This window comes from Anthonomus grandis, chromosome 1, assembly GCF_022605725.1.
Source record: "Anthonomus grandis grandis chromosome 1, icAntGran1.3, whole genome shotgun sequence".
NCBI classification, from domain to species: Eukaryota; Metazoa; Arthropoda; class Insecta; order Coleoptera; family Curculionidae; genus Anthonomus; species Anthonomus grandis.
This window is the reverse complement of record NC_065546.1, coordinates 8,844,323-8,864,752: the sequence shown is the minus strand read 5'-3', so window position 1 is coordinate 8,864,752 and position 20,430 is coordinate 8,844,323. Positions and strand designations below refer to the sequence as shown.

At 32.7% G+C, this 20,430-nt stretch overlaps 1 protein-coding gene across 1 annotated transcript; it reads right to left on the bottom strand.

Annotated features, from left to right (window-relative positions):
• Window positions 1-7,957: 7,957 nt before the first annotated feature.
• On the bottom strand, window positions 7,958-19,095 carry LOC126741508 (uncharacterized). Its single transcript, XM_050447932.1, has 5 exons — window positions 18,944-19,095; window positions 12,576-13,042; window positions 12,327-12,521; window positions 11,236-11,664; window positions 7,958-8,463 (listed from the first exon to the last, which is right to left on the bottom strand). Exons 1-5 carry the CDS (start codon window positions 18,996-18,998, stop codon window positions 8,215-8,217), a joined length of 1,395 nt encoding a protein of 464 aa, XP_050303889.1. The 5' UTR covers window positions 18,999-19,095; the 3' UTR covers window positions 7,958-8,214.
• Window positions 19,096-20,430: the final 1,335 nt, after the last annotated feature.

Here is a 20,430-nt window from a genome sequence, read left to right as displayed (position 1 = left end):
ATTAAAAAAATCAATTCATTTTGTATTTTATATCCCAAATAATGCGGCATTTTGTTCCCATCTTTTTGGACTCTATCAATATGTTCAGCCCTTACAGAATCAAATTTTGCAATCGTCTCAATTAATTTCAGAAAATTACCATTACCCTTATTAAATAGTTTTTGACTATTACCCCTAAAAGCTAAATTTTGTCCAGTTTTTACTGGATAACAGATATTATTCTCTCTAAAATCGAAGTCCATCTTTTTTTTCCATTTGAAATAAATTTTGATTGATAGAGTCCACAGTTAAACCTTTTTCTATTGATTTTTTTAATTCAAGCCATTTCCTAACACTACTGGTTTCGTGTCTTTCTAAAGTCCGAGATAAATGTCGTCAGTCACTATAGCCATTCCCCTCATTAAAACTATTATCAGAAACTTTAAATAATTTACAAGGAAAACAGTACACTGAATCTTTACATTTTGAGTAAATAAGCCAGGTTCTAGGAACTTTTTCATTGTTAGTTTTTTTTTCAAAGTAAGCAGCGCTAAAACATCTATTTAAATTATTAATGGGATAATTAATATTTTTAATTTGAACGGGTCCTATTCCTAAAATCAATAATCTAATATTATCCGTTAATATTTCGGGCCAATATGCTGGATCTTTAAATCGTTCTTCATTTACCTGAATAGCTTCAATGTTCTCAGTTTGCGTATTTGCTGGCGTATTCGTCGAGTGATCATCTTGTTTCAGTTCATCTCCTGATGGTTGTTGATCTCCATCATTTGGTTGTTCTACATCGGCATCGGCTTCAGTTGACGTCAAAGGTTGAACATCCGGCCTTTGGCTTGTTGAAGGTTGAGGTTGTGCCGGCTGTGGGTTCGTTGATGACGCAAAAATTTTTTTTAACGAACCTGCTAACCGCCTGTCATCTTCCTCTTTTTCTAGCTTCCTTTTTCGGTATTGGGAACCAGAAAGCCTCTTTCGACCATCAGCCATCTAAATCAACAAATATTTTTTTTAGGATTGGCACAAAAATCAGACATTACTTTTTTCAATGAAAAATTGCTTAAGGCATGAAGCTCTAAATATTTGGAAGATATTAATAAAATATTTTAAACTTACCGTTAACCACACAAACACAATTTTTATATAAAATGTATTAAAAATAAATACTAATCGACAAGTCGCTTAAAAACTCGCAAATTAAAATAAATTAAAAACAAAAGGGTGGGAATTTCTAAACATTACACCCCCGCTTATTTCTGCAGCTCCAAAATACATATTATTTATTACCCAAAAGTATTGAAATTCCGCAGGAAATAAATTTCGAGGAATTACTATTGGTGGTACTTTACGCGGCTCTTTTAATTACGCCGCCCTTATAACATCAGCAGCACCGGAGGCTGAACCCACCATAATTGCGGTGCTATTGTTTTTATTTACTGGTCCTGGTACCTATTTATTTATCTATATAGATTATTATTATAACAACGATCCGGGGAACAATGCTCGGTTTCAGTAAACATTGTATTCTGTTGGCGCCTTAATTATAAGTTTTAAATTTTATAAATTGTTGTTATTCATAATTTTTTTTTCATTACTTGGCCCTTTTTTATTTTATTTTTCGGATATTTTGCCGCTCTACTCGTTTTTTTTGGGCGGTTTGCGAAAAATTGACTTTTGCAAGTTCGCAAAGACTTACCTTTTGTTGCGGGTCGGAGACCTTCGAATTATTGTAGTTGATAATATTAAAATTAAGAAATCACAAAATCAATGTTTAAATGAATATTTATTGTAGTGTAAAGCCAGCAGTATCAGTAGCATCAGCGTTGTTAACATTTGTTAGATAGAAGTGTTTAGAACATATTCTATAGCTTCAAATCATAATTTACATTGCAAACCTCGCTTCATATTTTTCTTGTTATGGGGTCTGAAGGAAATTGAAAATATCTTTTATTACTATGTTTAGCAGAACCGTTTAAAATGTACATAGTCTTACATAATGGATATTTACAGGAAAATGTTAATCTATTATTTTTTTAAACTTAAAGAAGTAGTCCATTCTTGCAGTAAGGTTAATAGATCAATGGGTAACTAAAGATACCTCGGTCATCCTCCACTAAATTTATTTAAAAAATATTAATCCAACGTGTTTCGGATATATAACATGTCTATCATCAGGGATAACAAATTAAGGGGTTCAAACATGAATTTACAAAAACTTTAAAATTACATTATTACGACAATGCGATAATTGTTTTGTAAACAAGAACTGAGAACAAAAGAACCATGGTTCAAAGATGAAGAAGGTGAAACTTGTTAATTGAAACCAACTGAATTTGATTTTATTAGATTAATAATTGACGATACAAGAAGATAACAACTAACACGCTTTAATAAATAATATCATATTTTCTTACCGGAAGCGTGGAATTGTTGCAAATCAATTAAAACATGAGACATGAGATTTTTTAGAAAAAAAAGTCATTAATATGATCCTAACAAACCTAACCTACGTTTACAACATCATACATTGAAAAAAAAACCATAGATTAATACTTCTAGGCTACCGGTTTGTTCCACAACCTGAATATCATCTTTAACAGATATAACAGAACAGTTTTATTTTCGCCACTGGCTTTTAGAACAGTCTGGCAGAAATGAAGATTTTTCGAAACTAATTTTGTGTACAGACAAGGCTACATTTACACAAAAGTAAGTATTTTCAGAAAAATCATGTTTGGCCAGAGAAAATCCGCATTTTAGTAGGATGTGATTTTCAATATAGATTTTCATTAAATGTTTGGGCTGATTTGATAATTGACATGATTAATGGAGTACGAGAAGTTCATGAACATCTAAATAATGAGTTTCCGAATAGCTGGATAGCGCACCATGGACCCATTTCTTGGTCTCCTTTTCTCGTCTCCTAGATATTAACTACTTTCGAAGAGATCTACAAGGTGTTGAAACAAATGATTTAACTTTTAAAACACCCTGTATGCGTTAAACATTAATAAAAATCAACAATACTTTTCAACACTGTTTATTAAATTTATTAGTTCAATTTGAAAATTCACAAATGGTTTTAAGTTCCAGATAAAGGTCATAAATAATATATTCTATAATTCATGTATATTTATAACATTTTTTCCTATTTATAAACTTCTCATCCCTAAAAATAGTAATACTGTTGTAGGCCGATGTCCATTTAAATATTTTAATTTTGATTGGCTATCCTTATTTATAATTTAATCTTGTACTTAATTATTAGTTAGATACAGGCATAGATCCTTTGAATTGACACCGAAAAGGCCTTAATTTACCAATTGTTGACCAAAATTCAGACACCTGGCAAACAACTTTTTTATTTCCGTTAACCTACTGTAGATATATTTTACAGTTTTTGTTTAGTCACAATTAAATGCCCACTCTGTGGAACTGGAAAAAAATTCAAGATCTTAACAGTGTCTTAATTCAACCTATACATATAAGTTTGTGCGAACATTTTTAAATCTCGTTTTTTTAGCATGCTTTTCTAAAACTTTTTGGCAAATATCCATGAAAGAGGTAACTTTTATTCAGGGTGAAATATATATATTTATGTACATTTAAATATAGAAAGACTTTTATTGTAATGTATGATAACACTTGGTACATTTATATTTTTTCAACATAGTAACTAGAAGTTTCAGCTATTAACAAGTTCAAAACCAACAATTTTAGATATATATCATTATATAATATTTCAATACAAAAACCGTTCCTTATACACCTTTCCTAAAATCAAAAATAGAAAAAGTATGTACAATTTAATATTTTTTTTTTCAAATATATTATATATAGGTAGTTAAAAATGTCTCTATCTATATGGAAGAAATTTCAGAATTTTAAGATTAAAATTCTGTCAGTAAAGTTGTTAAAACTAAGTTGTAAAAACAAGTTTGCAGATTTTTTATCAAAAGAGCTGTTTTAACAGCCTAATGAAAATATATAAATATTTAGAACAGATTGTTACATTTAATCTTATAGATTTTATTATTATCATTAATTGAAATTGGAAATTTCGTCGGTATACTGCCAAAACAAGATAAGTACATTTTTACCACTTTTACGTTTAGTGCATTTTCTTAACCAAAATTTGTATTTAAATATAATAACGCATAAACGAGATAAGTGTTGGATAACAGAAAGGTAGTAAATGATGTAGGCTTATTTTGGAAATTATTCATATTGCTTAAAACTGTACAGGTAAAACAGCGATTTAGGGCACATTTAATGCAAAATATTACTTATCTGGTTTTGGCAGTATGTCGACGATTTATAGTTTTAACTTTCAGACTTACTGAGAATTTAAATTCAATAAAGTACATTTGTATACATAAAATATAGTTTAGTTTTTTTTTATGCGACGTTGCCAAATTTGTGGTTTTCAACCACAATTAAAACTTTTTGTATTAAGCAATCGATAGCAAAAAAGAGTATCTAATGGGAATAAGGGACTAAAGGAATATAGAACTAATATGACGTCCATAAAAAAAAACAAACTTAGCCATGGTTTCCAAAAACCGAAATGTACAAAATAGTTTTCTACATAAAAATTGATTTATTAATTTTACAGATTTTAAAACAACGTTATTTTCGAAAAAGATGACAACGAACAAACTTTTTCAACGACATTTCTTTGCGAATATAATTGCCTAAAATATTTCCATTTAATTATTTTTTTCTCTGTCTAGCAATTGCCGACATCTCAATACATGTATTACTATTTATACAGGGTGTTTGGCGGAGGGTTAGCCAAACTTGGTGGGCATATAGATAGGCTCAGATAGAACATATTTTCTTAATAAACTTGTGTTCTAAAAGTCTCGGGTTTTTTTATATCATTGATTTTGTGTTATTTTCAGGATTTTCAAAAAATTATGAATTTTGACATCTTTAAATTTTTTCAGCATATTTTTCACGTTTTTTTTTACATTTGTATTTAGTCTGTAATGTATCCTGAATCTAAAAAAATCAATATCAAGTACAAATAGTACCGAAATAATTCGTTTTGAGCTCAAAAAGTTAATACAAGTAGCAAAAAACGTTATGAAACGTAACTTTAACTTGACGCAAAAAAAAAACTAAAATCTATGAAGATGTTCAGGTAGTTTTAAAAACATCTCCAGTTAATATTCTTTTCAATGATATACGATGTGTAACACAAAGCCGACTAACTTGCCACAATTCATGACAATAAAGTAAAAAAAAAATATTTTTTTAATTTTATGTATTTATTTCAAAATTACAAATTTTATTAAAACTGCGCTCCCCTGGCTCTAATACATGCCCTACGTCGCCGTCGCATTTCCACTGTCGTAAGACGAAGCCGCATCTCTTTTCTGATAGTTTGAAAAGCGGCATCGATTCTTTGAATGGTCAAATGAGGAGATCGTGGAACATGCTATGGGATTGTTGTTGTGATAACAACAATATGTGCTACATATTGTTGTTGTCATTTGACATTTGTCATTGTGTAACTTTTTAGCTTTCTTACGTACCCAAGTCGTTCATTTAGTATTGTATCGTTTCTGTAGTTGTTATTGTTATTGTTAATACTGTTGTTATTGTTGCTGTTAATTGAGTTTTTATATTGTTTTTGTGACTTCCCTTATTTTCGTATCATTATCGCCACAATGGCTGCATACACTACCGAAGAATACGCCGATATTGATTATTGTCTTTGCTTATGGAAGAGCCAATAGCCCCCCACACACGAGGACTCCAGCTCGCGTGATTGGAGTGTGCCATTCCAACGCGCAGGATTGGCACGTTGCGGGCCAAGAATGTGTCCAGCCACAAACGTACAGAATAATCGCGCGGGTAAATCCGACACTTATGAGTTTCACATTCAAAGACTCGCGTTTGTGGCAGAAAAGTGTGTCGAGTCCTGTAGACTTGGCGGGGCGTGTGGCATTTTAGAAATCTGAAAAGGATTGGCGTTGGTAGTGTTTGCTTGTTCGACAGAGTACACTAGTTAAAATCATGTTAACGTTAAAAAATAAAAGTAGGCGCAGAGCAGTAACTTGTGGAATAATATATGCATATATCGTCCGTACAAAATAAAAAGACTAAGAAACATTAATGCAAACAGAAAATTAGTAACTACTTACTACTTACTTTGTAATTACTTACCTAGTATCACTCACTTTTAATAACAAAGGTTTACTACAACGGCAACGGTTCCTTTTAAAAAGAAATAAAAACGAATCAACACTGCACCGGAACGTCGTGATAACGCACACGATGAAGTCTTCGTTTGTGGAGGCTCTAAATGATTTAAGACGCCTCGTTTCGTGTCGGCTGGAATGCCACTCCAAACCTGCGTGATGGTTGGTACCACTAATTGACACTTTTTCGCAGGGTTTTTGAACGGCACACTCCAATCACGCGCGCTGGAGTCCTCGTGTGTGGGGGGCTAATGGTAATACGCGAGAAGCACAAAGAATTTATGAGGAGCAATACCCCAATAGGCGTGTGCCCCACCACAACACTTTTCGTCGATTAAGGGAAACAGGCAATCTAAATTTTCAAGAACCGAGGATCAATCGGAGGCATTATGATGTTGCTGTAGATGAAAACGTATAATTCGCGCATTCGATGGATCCCACCACTAGTACAAGAAAAGTAGCTACAGATCTGAACATTTCTACATGGAAAGCATGGTCAGTTGTCAAGGCAGAAGGAAGGCATCCTTTCCATTACACCCCAGTGCAAGGTAGTTTCATACTACATCAACAACTTAATTTCGCAATTTTTACTGGCATCGTGATACTTTATTCTAGGTCTTCTATAAGCCGACTATAAGCGACGGGTACAATTTTGCCGCTTTTTGCTTCACGCAGACGTTGAAAATGGACACTTTTTAAAAAGCATCTTATGGACAGATGAATCAACATTTACACGTGCGGGGATATTTAACCAACGTAATTTACATTATTGGGAAAACAAAAACGTAAATCCGCATTTGACCAGAGCCAAGTCTTTCCAAACAAGATTCAGTGTTAATGTTTGGGCAGGTGTGATTGGGAGACACCTCATCGGTCCACACTACTGGCTGACAACCTCAACGGGGACAATTACTTATATATTTTACAAAATAATCTCCCACAATTATTGGCCGATATACCCATATTTAATGAAGACGGGCCAATCGTCTTCCAAAATGACGGGTGTCCTGCACACTATCGGGTCGCCGTTAGAGAATTTCTGGACAATACTTTTCCCAATTCGTGGATCGGAAGAGCAGGTCCCATCACATGGCCCCCACGGTGCCCTGATTTAACCCCTCTCGATTTTTACGTATGAGGACGTGCGAAAGAACTCGTGTACGAGGTGGAAATTGACAATCTAGACCACTTAATTCAAAGAATCAATGCCGCTTTTCTAATTGTCAGAGAAGAGATGCGACTTTGCCTTACGACAGTAGAAATGCGACGGCGATGTAGGGCATGTATAAGAGCCAGGGGAGCGCAGTTTCAACAAAATTTGTAATTTTGAAATAAATACATAAAATTTAAAAAATATTTTTTTTTTTACTTTATTTTCCTTTAAAGTCATAAATTGTGGCAAGTTAGTTGGCTTTGTGTTACACATCGTATATCATAGAAAAGAGTATTAACTGGAGATGTTTTTAAAACTACCTGAACATCTTGATAGATTTTAGTTTTTTTTTGCGTCAAGTTAAAGTTACCTTTCGTAACTTTTTTTGCTACTTGTATTAACTTTTTGAGCTCAAAACGAATTATTTCGGTATTATTTGTACTTGATATTGATTTTTTTAGATTCAGGATACATTACAGACTAAATACAAAGGTAAAAAAAACGTAAAAAATATGCTGAAAAAATTTAAAGATGTCAGAAGGCATAATTTTTTGAAAATCCTGAAAATAACACAAAATCAATGATATAAAAAAACCCGAGACTTTTAGAACATAAGTTTATTAAGAAAATATCTTCTATCTGAGCCTATCTATATGCCCACCAAGTTTGGCTAATCCTCCGCCAAACACCCAGTATATATTTATGTAACAATGTATATTTTAAATAATAACAGTGTTTCTAAGTAATATTTTTACCCATAAAAACTTTTTCTTCATATAAAATGGATACAAATGTACTCCAGTAAAATAAATCCTAATGAGTACCTACCCACTAAAAATTATAATGTTCTTACCTAACTTAAGTGCTAATAGTAGAAATATTATAGTCATTGGCACAATCTTTTGTATCAGATAAGTTGCAAAACTCTTTCAGTTCAGTGGCACTGTCAGATTGCAACAAAGGAATATTGTCGGATGAGGCGATACTAATCACCTCAGTAGCAGAAGAGAGAACGTCATCTTCTAGGTGGTTTATTTCAGAATTTTCTTCTACCGCATAGTCTATAAGCGGCAAAAGTGTTTTTCTCTTATAGAACACGAACCAGTTCTAAAAGTGCAATGTGGGTTAAATAAATTACGTTTCAGAAATGTATGGAGCAATAAAATTTAATTGGGTATGAAAAAAAAAACGGGGTAGAGTACACTCAAAGATATACCGTTGATCTTTTGACCGCCATAAAACCCTGATTAATCTGTAGAATCATAAAAAGACCCAAAATTATCGTATTTGTGATCAGAGCCGGATTCGAAACTATATATAAATATTTACCTGCATTGCAAAATATTAAGTAGGTAGGATTAATGGCAAAAAATTTAAATATGTGTATATATTTATACCTGGGTTTAGTTCGAATTAAAATTTGGGATGTTAGGTCTGTAAGTATTATATCTACCTTTACGTCTAAATTACCTACCTAGGGTCTAATATAAATAGAAAAAAATTGAGTGTGACAATTTCAGTTCTAATTAAGTTCTTCATGAGGTAACTTAAATGGCTATTGTAAGCAAGTGATTAATGCTATTTTTTTGTGGAATTATAGCGCAAAAATGTGGCGATCATGGGCGGGTTTTTCTAGTGGGCCGTCCTGTAGTAACACCTTTAGAAGGCATTTAAGTTCCGATGCTAATGAAATAATAAAAAACATTTACCAATCTTTATATATATACTATCAAGAGATTTTAACTTAGGTGAGGCTGCAGCCGAAACGTGTGTTTTGACACACTTTTGTCTACAGTCAAGGATATAATACTCATGATGTCTTTACTTTATTTAGAATTATTTTCAGTCAACCGTATATCTTTGAGTGAACTATAACCAACTAATAATTAAGCCGACTTTTATTCACCACTTAATATACCGCTGAAGAGACTGGTAGAAAGATTTTCTACCTGCTTACGAAAGAAGGGCCACAGAAGCCAAGCTATAATAACGTTGCTTTGTGTTCTGTAGAGGAGGAGTTGCTTGTCGAGGACCTGATAATACTGGAAATTCCTAAGCTGGCATGCGGAATCTTTTGGATTCCGCATTTGAACTAGAGGATAATTTACAGGGAATTAGTCTTCAGGTTTACAGTGCACTTACTGGTTTGCTCAGCGTCGTTCCCTGGAGAAAACCTGTTACAACAGGGGCAACCTTCTGCCGATCGATATCCACCATCTTTGGAATTATTTCGGGACGAAATGAGCTTACGCAGGGGACAGTATAAAGATCATAATTACCGCGAATATACAGGGTGTTTCAGAACTATGGGATCAAACTTCTAGGAGTTGTTCAGTGCAACAGTAGAATTCATTTGAGTATAGGAACCCATGTCATGATTTGAAATGCTGCTGTTATTCATCCAATTAAGGCTAGCTCTGATGCTACTGGAGTTTCGTAGACTAAAGACTTTACATGTCCCCACAAGAAAAAATCGAGCGACGTTAAATCGGGTGACCTAGGAGGCCAAGAAACTGCTCCACCTCTGGCAATCCAACGGTGCCCAAACCGCTGAGCCAAATACTCGCGTACTTGTACAGCAAAGTGAGCCGGCGCTCCATCATGCTGAAACCACCACTTAATTTGCTGTCTAACATTTAGTGGAACATTTTCAAGGAGTTCTGGGAGAACTTTCTCCAAGAAACGCACATCTGTTAACCGTTTCGGTAGAAGGTATGGCCCAATTAAATAATCATCAACAATGCCTGCCCATACGTTGACAGACCAGCGATTCTGATGTTTTCTTGGAAAAATTGCATAAGGATTTCCTTTGTCCCAAACATGGCTATTCCTACTAATAAAAATACCGTCTCTTGTGAAAGAGGCTTTATCAGTCCACAAAACATATCGTAAAAAATTTGGTTGTGCAATCATGTGATCCAGAAGCCATCGACAAAATTGAACTCTAGGATGATAATCGGCTGCAGTCATACCTTGAACTTTCTGGAAGGGTAAGGATGGAGTTGTTGCTCGTGTAGTACCCGCCAGACAGAAGCGTTACTCGTATTCATATTCTTAGCGACGTCACGTGTACTATTTGATGGTTCATCGGCAACTCGCTGAAGCACCTCTTCTTCAAATTCGACCGTTCTTACGGTTCGAGCAATACCAGTATCATGCATCTTGGTCTTAAACATGCCTGTCTCAGCGAGCCGCCGATGAACCGCAATAAACTTTTTGTATCCAGGATGCTGTCGTTCGGGATAACGTTCATGATACAACCGCGATGCTGCTCGTGCATTGCAGTTTGTTGATCCGTATGCCAAATGCATATCCGCCAATTCTTGATTGATAAAGTTTTCCATTAGCAATAAATGTTTAAAAAATGTAAGCTATAAAATTTTTAAACATGACCTTTAAACAATTGTTGTTATGGTATCACGTATAAAAGGTAAAAATAAATGCAGCAGATCCTATTTAGGTAATTAATATTTTTTATAAATTTTAACGCGTCTTAGGGCCGTAGTGGCGTAGTGACGCATTTCCGGACATGGGTTCCTATACTCAAATGGATTCTTTTGTTGTACTGAACAACCCCCAGAAGTTTGATCCCATAGTTCTGAAACACCCTGTATGAGCTGTTCTCCGGCATTTGTGTTCATCTTAGTAGAACGAACGGCAGGCAACATCGGTGCTCGTGGAAAGTTATAAAATATTCCAAAACAATGTACACCTATTATGCAAGGAGCCCTCGCTGGTAGGAGGCAAGTTCAAGTCCGATTATTGGCGCGATTTTTAAATCGAAATAAATGATAGGACATAATTACAGTGTAAATAAATGTTTCTAGTAATAGAGGAATCTTGTCAGATGAGACGAATTTAAATACAAAAAGAACTTACCAATATCATCGAGCTAATACTTTGAAAATAAGGCAATTCGGTCGAATCACGACTAGCATCGAGCGCTACAGGCGTTATGAACCAATTTAAAACGAACATCAATTGCATTACGCATAGCGCCTTTAAACAGTTCCTTGTAGCCCTCAAACTATGCAGCTCTTCATCCACATAACTCAAACTTTCATCTTTCTTCTCTTTTAAATGTTCCAGTTCTTTGCTGAGCTGTTGAAATGACTCGCTTTGGTAATGCTCGTCCAGCTTCGACACTTCCAAATTTTCGATTTGTATCATGGCGCTGATCGCGTAAATAGTAGTAAGGATTAGTAAGATACAAATCGGAAACATAAAGTTGAATATCATGCCCCTGTGCATTGATTTGAAACAGAACTTTTTCGTTTCGAAGCTGTTTGGTACTGCGTAGTAGGTAGTCTAAAATATAATAAATAATAAGCATTTTGGAAACTTATAAATAATAGGTAAGGAGGGGGTAAAGTCATGTGATCAGGCGATGTTAGAAACAGTAGATTAGAGATTTGATGTGGCTTAAGTTGATAATTGTACTGATTGTTGATAATTTGTATACAATCATAAGGATAACTTAGTAAAAGTCAAAACATCGACATTTGAAGAAAAAAGATTTTTGTTTTTATTATTTGGATACTATTTGTCAATTTGTTATCCAAAAATAGTTTTTACAGTTATATGTACAGCACAGCTCTTAATTGTCCGGGGGGAAGGGAGGAAGGGTTGAAAAGCACGGACCTATTTTTTGCACATTTGTAGCCTTAATTTAAAAAAAAAAACGAAAGTTTGAATAATTTGGTTTATTCTACCATATTGGCCCGGTCATGGGTATTTTAACCGCAAAATTTCTAATAAAAATTACAAAACACAGATTTTAGCGAAAGAAGAAAATCGGAATGCAAAAAGATTTTGAAACTTTATTTTTCTCATTTAATCATCCGTATATCGTCTCTATATTTGAATAGTTAGTATTAAACAAAATTAATTTAGAAATTTCTATCTGATCTAGCCCCTATAGATGTAAGTAAATAAAACTAATTCATCATAAAAATACACATTTTACTTACCATTGTTATAACAGGTGGTAATAAGTGAGTGACCAAAGTATAATAATTAATATTCTTGAAAATAATTGAAATCCACGTGCGACAAAATTTCTTGTATATGTACAAACAGTACAGGAAAATCCATATAGCTGTATGATGATGAAATATGTTGATCAATATGGCAATAAGCAAGCAGTTTTCAACATTTTTTGTCGACTAAAAAAATATTTTGTAAGATTGATGATTAGCACCCAATTCCGCTCTACTTACATAAACTCCCAACATAAAAAACAAATTCGATACAAACATGGTCAGAAAAATATGAACGACAATCAGCATCATACTAATTTTCCTTCCTTTATAATACTTATTTAGCAATACACAAAACAATGTCAATAATTGGGCGGCACAGCTCATCACAGATCCAATAATCACTATCCCACTGCCATAACTCTTGACACTTTTGCCACTTCCTCCATAATAGACGTACATAATGTTATCGATGCAATTATGATCTTTCAGATCGGCATCTGCCAGGGATTCTTCCGGAAGTTCTACGTTCGGTAGAACATCTACGGCATAAGATTTTGTATCCATACTTTCTGGATTTGGTAATATCAAAGAGTCCGGTTTAATGTCTGCTTCAGAAGTTCCGTTGAAGTCGTAGTCGTAGTTAATGTAGTAGTCTTCTACGGGTTGCTTGGGAAAGGTATAGTTTTTGGGGAGTATGATATTTCCTAGAAAATTTCACGATCATTTTATTACTTTAGCAGTGTTTCAAATAGAAATACAATTCGGTAATAATATCATATTTAGAAAAAGGACAAATAGGTTCAGTAAGGTCAGATATACAAGGAGATGTGTTTTCTTCGTCTTAATTAAATAAGAAAGACTTTTCCTTAAACTAAGAATTTGCTCAATGCTTTTTAGAAATATTCTTAGTACTTGCCTGATGTATCATAACAATTATTTGATAATGAAATCGAATATGCACTGTATGAGGTCAGAAACTGTTAAGATTTATTTTCTGATTAACATACCATATTGCCATAGAAAAGCTACTTAAAGGATTACTTAAATTAGGCCTCATTTAGTTGGTTGGATAATTTAGTTGAGGAAAAGTACTATATACTATGAGAAGGCCGGGGACAAATGTATGAAGCAATAAGAATGAACCAGAAATAAATTCTGATACCTTTTCACATAAGTTCCTAACAAAATATTTAACATCGGTGATATTATTACTCTAACTTTGATCAAAAAAATCATATATAATAAATACAGGACGTCAGAGACATGGTGTAAAAAAATTTGGAGGATGATAGTACTCCTAAAAATAGCAAAAAAATTTCCTATAAGTATAGAGCGGAAAATGCGTAGCAAGGGAGTTAGGAACACTGAAAGGATTTTTTTAAATTGTAGTCTTAAAAAATGAAACCTTCAATTTTCTCGAAAACCATCGCTCGATCGATGTGCAAGAAGAGTACCTTTTTTGTAGAAACAGTATCTAGTTTTCAAAAAATGAACCCACGTTGCGAAAGAAATAACCTTATATTTCAGAAAAAAGTTATTTACGAAAACCAGACCAACGTCTACCCTTGCAAAAACTACTCTTTCCGATTTTTCAAATAATTTTTCAGAATCACCATTTAATTTAGAGTCGAAATTTATGGCAGTGGTTTTTTTTTCCAAAATTTTATCTCGTTTTTTAAGCCTACAATTTGAAAAAACCGTTTCTTAAATTCATCCTTTCAGTGCCTCTAATATGCACTTTCCGCCCTATATTTATAGGAACTTTTTTTACTAGTTTTAGGAGTACTATCACCTCCCGAATTTTTTTAATTAACCATTTTAATGACATCCTGTATATTTAAAAACTCGAGTATGTGTAGATAATTATACAGTGCATCCGTAAAGTAGCGGATAAATTCAATAAAAATAAAATGGACCGTTTCTGAAAAAAAATGCCCGAACCCGTCAATTTGAATATTGGGTTTAGGGTTTTTCTACGTCGAAATTAAATATACGGGGTGATTCGAAAAAATATATGATATCAATATGTTTTTTAAATGGAAACAGAATCAGAAAAAACACATTTTTTACAAAGGATATGGTACAAATGAATAGTGGTTAGATAAGCAATTTTGAACGAAAAATGATGATAAAATGTAAAATTAAATTAATACCTATCTATATTAACTGTTGGTATTTTGGTTTTTTAGTTGTTGTTGTCGTTGTTATTATCAGTGTCACAAATTGAATATATTTTGGTGCAACTATTTGAAGTATCTTTACATTTGCAAGTGGTGTTTATTCTTTTTGAGGGGTTATCCTGCGTTTTATTAGTAAATTTACTTTATTACCTACTGTTATTGTATGAAATATGAGAAAATTAACCGAAGGTTAAACAATCGAAATCTTGTGCATGATTGGTTCCGGAGGTATGTCGCGTACTTAAAAGGAGGTGGTTCAGTTGTTTAATGCAACTCATTCTGATCGGTCGCCTATTAGCCAAAGCATGGTAGGCAGAGTTGAAGCAAAGTTTCGTGAATTCGGGCATGTTCGGGATACTCAAAAAGCTCGGTCGGGGTTCAATAACTGAAGAAGATGAGCTTAACGGTCCAAGATAATCCCAAAGCCACAGGCACGGCTTCTAATGTTAATTTATCGCGATCTACTGTGCAAAAAGTATTTAAAAAAGCACCATCCTTATAAAATGTTCTTACTTCAAGAGCTATCGGAAGATGATTTTGACCGCCGAAATTAATTTTGCGAGCAAATGCAGCAATTATGTAATCATAACAATAATTTTGTAAAACGGATAATATTTTCTGACGAAGCAACGTTTACTCTAAACGGCCATGTGAACAGACAGAATTGTCGATACTGGGCGACCGAAAACCCTCATTGGTTTACAGAATGTCATACACAAAACCCTCAAAAAGTCAATGTGTGGTGCGGTCTAGTGGAAGGAAGAGTTTTAGGACATTACTTTTTTGATAACACTCTCTCTGGTGAGAGGAATTTAGACTTCCTTCCAAATGATCTTATCCCTTTTGTATCCGGATTTGGACCAACGTGATCTTTTTTTTTCAGAAAGATGGAGCCCCGCCATACTATGCTTTACCTGTTCGCAATTATCTAGATAAAGTTTTTCCAAATCGTTGGACAGGTAGACAAGGGTTCATTGAATGGCCACCCAGATCGTCAGATTTAACTGCCCTCGATTACTTTTTATGGGGATACTTAAAAAGTAAACTGTATGTCACTAAACCCGCGAGTTTAGAAGATTTAAAAGAACAAATACGCCAAGAAATTAGAAATATTACTCCAGATGTCATTGACAACGTTCAATAAGAATTTTTAAATCGCCTTGGTTATTGTCAGGTTAACGATGCTCAATTCGAACATTTATTTTATATAGGGATTTCTTTAATTTTACATTTTATCATCATTTTTCGTTCAAAATTGCCTCTGTAACCACTTTTTAAAAAACGTATTGATGACGTCATGTCTTTTTTTAGTCACCCTGTATATTTAACTTCCACGTAGAAAAACCCTAAACCAAATATTAAAACCTACGGGTTCGAGCAATTTTTTCAGAAACGGTCCATTTCATTTTTATTGAATTTATCCGCTACTTTACGGATGCACTGTATAACAACTGAGAATATTAAAAATTGCAATTGTAATAAAAATACTATTATTAAGACCCTTTCAGAAACTAATGCTCTTTTAAGGAATACATTTTAAGGAAAATTGTTATGAATCATTGTTGTTTGAAATGAAATTAAATGAAAATTGTTTCCAAAGGAAAAAAATGATTCATAACAATTTTCGTTTACAATATGTAAATATATTGTCTGAAACTTGAATTGAATCGAACCGTTAATTCACTTTGGAGATCTAACATTTCAAAAATTAATGATTACCCTAAAGAATTTTGATATTTCTGATCTTTCATGGCAACCAGCTTATATTTAAATAGCAACACTGAGTCTAGATCTAACTACTATATAGAACTGTTTTCCCTAGACCTATTGTTTTGTTTGAGAATTCATGTTAATCGATCAAAACAAATCGTTTAAAGCCGTTAACAAATAGGAAAATATAACCTATTTCGGGAACCTCCAAACTGAATTTGTGTAGTTTAATATGGGTCGCAGCATAATTATTCTCTACAGAGTTGGAATTTTATTATCCTGCGTTTACTGTAAAATATCTGTACCCTTTTTGTTTTTAGAAGATTTAATATTATCGACATGAAATAAACATCAAATATAAAGCACAAAAAAGAGACATGGAAAAAACAGGCATAATCCAAAAAACTTGATAAAATAAGAAGAAGGGATTCTAAGAAGAAATATTATTCAATTAAAAATATACAAGGTATCCCGAAATTACATCGCAATATTTTACTAGCGGCATCTTTATCTAAAAATAGGACAATAACTTCATATACAGGAATCTTGAAAAGTGAATCGTTTCCATGTTACAGGGTTTTAATTCCTATTGAAGATGATTTTTTGTTATTTTCGAAACGCCTGGTCGTTATTTTTCGAAATTTTCATCGTATCCTGTGATTGTTACTAATTAATTTTAACATTTTGTGCTAAAATGTATACAGGGTCGTTTAAAATTAGTGGTCAGCAGAGATAAAAATATCATAACTTTTTTCTGGTTACTTTTTTTTATTTGGATAGTAAAATTAAAACGAACCATCATTTTCATATAAAATAGATACTCTTGTTTTCTTTCGTTAGAAGCCTCCGGTTTCAAGAAAAATAATTATTAAGTTTAAGTTAATCTCATGGTATTGAAAAGCTAACTATGTATAAAAAAAATAAAAAATTGTAGTGGGCAGTACTTGTTGACAATTTCTTTATTGCTTGAATTTTGTTTGACGTTTTGATTGGCATTTCAATTATTTTACATTTACGTTAGTAAAGTTAAATTGTTCTTTGTGTAAATTATTTCTTTAAAACTATGGAGAGATTTACGAATCAAGAGTTGGGCGATATACTTTTTGTGTAATGGCAGCTCGTTAGCTGCTGACCATGAGTATCGCCGAAGATTTCCCGTCAGACGAATTCCAAATCGTCTGAGGTAAGTTTTTGTTAACGGTTGTTAAGTTACGGTGGATAACTTATGTGAAAATGGAAGTTTTCGAAGAGCTCGTGGACAAGGCAGGCCACAAGCAATTCATAGCTTGGAAAACGTCTTAAACTATTTCGAAGAAAATCCTGAAACAAGCATCAGAACAGTGTCACGGGCCACATATATCACCAGCCCAATAGAAATTATTAAAAAAAAATACTGCCGACATAATAATAAAACAGGATAATAAAAATTATTATATATTTGACAGGTAATAATAAAAATTAAAAAATATTTTTTTAGATAGGAAGAATGAAACTTGAACCAGAGAGTTCAAGAGTTGATGTCAGACGATTTTGCGCTGAGGGTTCAATTTTGTGAATGGATAACATACATACATACGACATTTTGGACGTATTGTTCGTCAATTGTGGATGGATATCCATTTTGCTGAAAGTTGGATTGGTTGTGGTGGTCCTATAAATTGGCCTCCTCGATCTCCAGATCTAACTTCATTAGATTACTATTTATGGGGTACGAATTGGTATATGCTGTAGAAATTAATACCCGTAAAGAATTAATTCAGAGGATTAATTGGGCGGTTAATGAGATAAGGGGAAATCCATTTTCTATTTTAAAAGCTACTCGCGCAATAAGGCGTAGGGCAGGATTGTGTCTCCAACAAAATGGCAACCACTTTGAACATTTGCTATAATTTGTTTTATTTTATTTGTTTGTTTTGTTTGCTTTTTTTTCTTAGCTAATAAGTTAATTGTTTTAATTTTTCTCAATTATTTACTTTATTAAACGTGATCAAAAATACTTGAGTGTAGGTTGCAAAACATTTATGTCTGATTATTTAAAAAATGAGGGCCCCTATCGAAATAAGACAAGAGCACGTTTTTTTAATTAAAAATATTGACTCTTCGATTTTATTACCGAAATTATTAGAAAGTAGCTAGAAAAAAGTTTTGACATTTTTAACCTTGCTGACCACTAATTTTAATCGACTCTGTATATGTTTAAGCGTAAAATGTTATAAAATCAGTTAGTAACACCGTAATAATGACCAGGCGTTTCGAAAATATTAACAAAAAACCATCTTTAATAGGAATTATAAAACACCTTGTAACATGAAAACGATTCACTTATTTTAAGATTCCTGTATATGAAGTTTTTGTCTTATTTTTAGACAAAGATGTGGCTGGTAAAATATTGCGATATAATTTCGGGACACCCTGTATCTTAAAAACTACCATTCTAGATTATTTCATAATTACAATGAGGAAAGAATGGAATATTATGGAAATGGATATTAATTATCTATAAATGTTTAGGACGTATTAAATATTAAGTACACAAAACGTTGTCACCATCTATATACTTTTTTTCTGAATGATCTATTATTCGTCAATTTAACCAAAATAGCAATTATCTTTTCCGGTTAAAATTATGATAAATATATTATCGAAATAATTATTTTCTTAATATTATTTCATAATTTAATCTTTAATATCATTAGGAACTTAAATACTACTTACCTGCTAAAGAAGAAAAAATCAAATAAAAGGTACATATCAAACACAACACAATCATCTCGTTTAACCAAATTACAACATTGCTCCTGATGTGGGAGGCTGCAAGACCCTCACACGAGAGTAACAATTGGGAATTCGGCGGGCCAAATCAAACTCCTCGCCTCTATCCAAACTGAGCGTATGGAGTTTTTTGCTGAACGATAATGTGACGCACGCGCCTAGATGTAATCGATAGAGCTAGAGTTTGCATTTGAGAGCATATATCTAATTATTTTTTTTTATTTAGGGATCTCTAACTAAAAGAGCATTTCTTATTGTAGTTTATTTTTGTTTCGCCAGGTGATTTTATCGATTTAAACCAATTTATTGAAAAAATATTATTAGGTTAATATAAATGTAACTTGAAATCAACGATACATCGATGACTATAATAATGTCTAAATGTGGAATTTAAAGGAAATTTTTATTTTAAAGCTTAGAAGTGAATTAGCTTAATAGCCGCGAGGTAATAAAAGCTACAAATAAATTAATGTTTTATTATACAGGGTGTTTCAAATTCGACCCTCAACATGGGGATCTCTAAAAGATATGAATATGGTTAAATTGAGGCAAATTTGAGAATTTTTGAGCTTAATTTGAAAATTCTAAATACTTACGAAGATATTCGAAAAAATACGAAATTTTGAATTTTTTAATATGACGTGTCGTTTTTTGCCAACCATCATCAACTTTGTTTTTTCTTATGGCCGCCATATTTAGTTTTAGCATTTTTAAAATATTTAAAAAATTTACTTTATTATAACATATCACCCGAATTTTTTTTATTTTTTTAAAACCTGAATTTCTGGAGAAAACTAAATTTGTCACAGTAGGCTGTTCATAAAATGACAAGACAATATATAAACTGAAAATAAATGTTACACCTTATAAATACAAGATGAACAGAAATAGCAATGCAATACCGTAAAAGTGCACCCACATTAGTTCAGGGTTACACCCTTATTTTTTCGAAACACTTGAAATATTTCAAAAGAGACTAAATTAATCTATTTACTCAAAAAAAAAACTAGGGAAACTTTATTAACAATTTTATTGTATATCAGGTTTAACACGTGTTAGTAAATAAAAAAATAGATAAAAAATAAATTTAACAGGTAATTTTCGTAAGGAATCATATTCCAAATAGTCGGATCTTAAAAACTGGTAATAAAAAACTCCGTTAAGAATTGCATTAATAAAATAAGGATGCAAAATTTTTAAAAATAATCTTAGAACATTGAACGGCCTTTTAATGTTCTAAGAGCCTAATGCTCAATCGCTGTGCTTGTGCCCGAATTTCCCGAAATTGTCGTAGATTATTTTGGGTTCAAATTCATTTATTATTTCTGTTAAAAATGCCACAGTTTGTTAATATACTTTCATCGATCCACATAAAATTCTCAAGAAAATTGGGATATTCAGTAATTTTTTGCGCTAGCCAGTTTAAAAAA

Bases quoted from the DNA above. Each gene is read 5' to 3' on its own strand.
- LOC126741508 (XM_050447932.1), bottom strand. From the start codon at position 18,998: ATGATTGTGTTGTGTTTGATATGTACCTTTTATTTGATTTTTTCTTCT. The intron at 13,043-18,943 runs GTAAGTAGTATT...GAAATTTTCTAG, and splicing joins GATTTTTTCTTCTTTAGCAG to GAAATATCATACTCCCCAAA. The intron at 8,464-11,235 runs GTAAGTTCTTTT...TTGCACTTTTAG, and splicing joins GTATTAGCTCGATGATATTG to AACTGGTTCGTGTTCTATAA.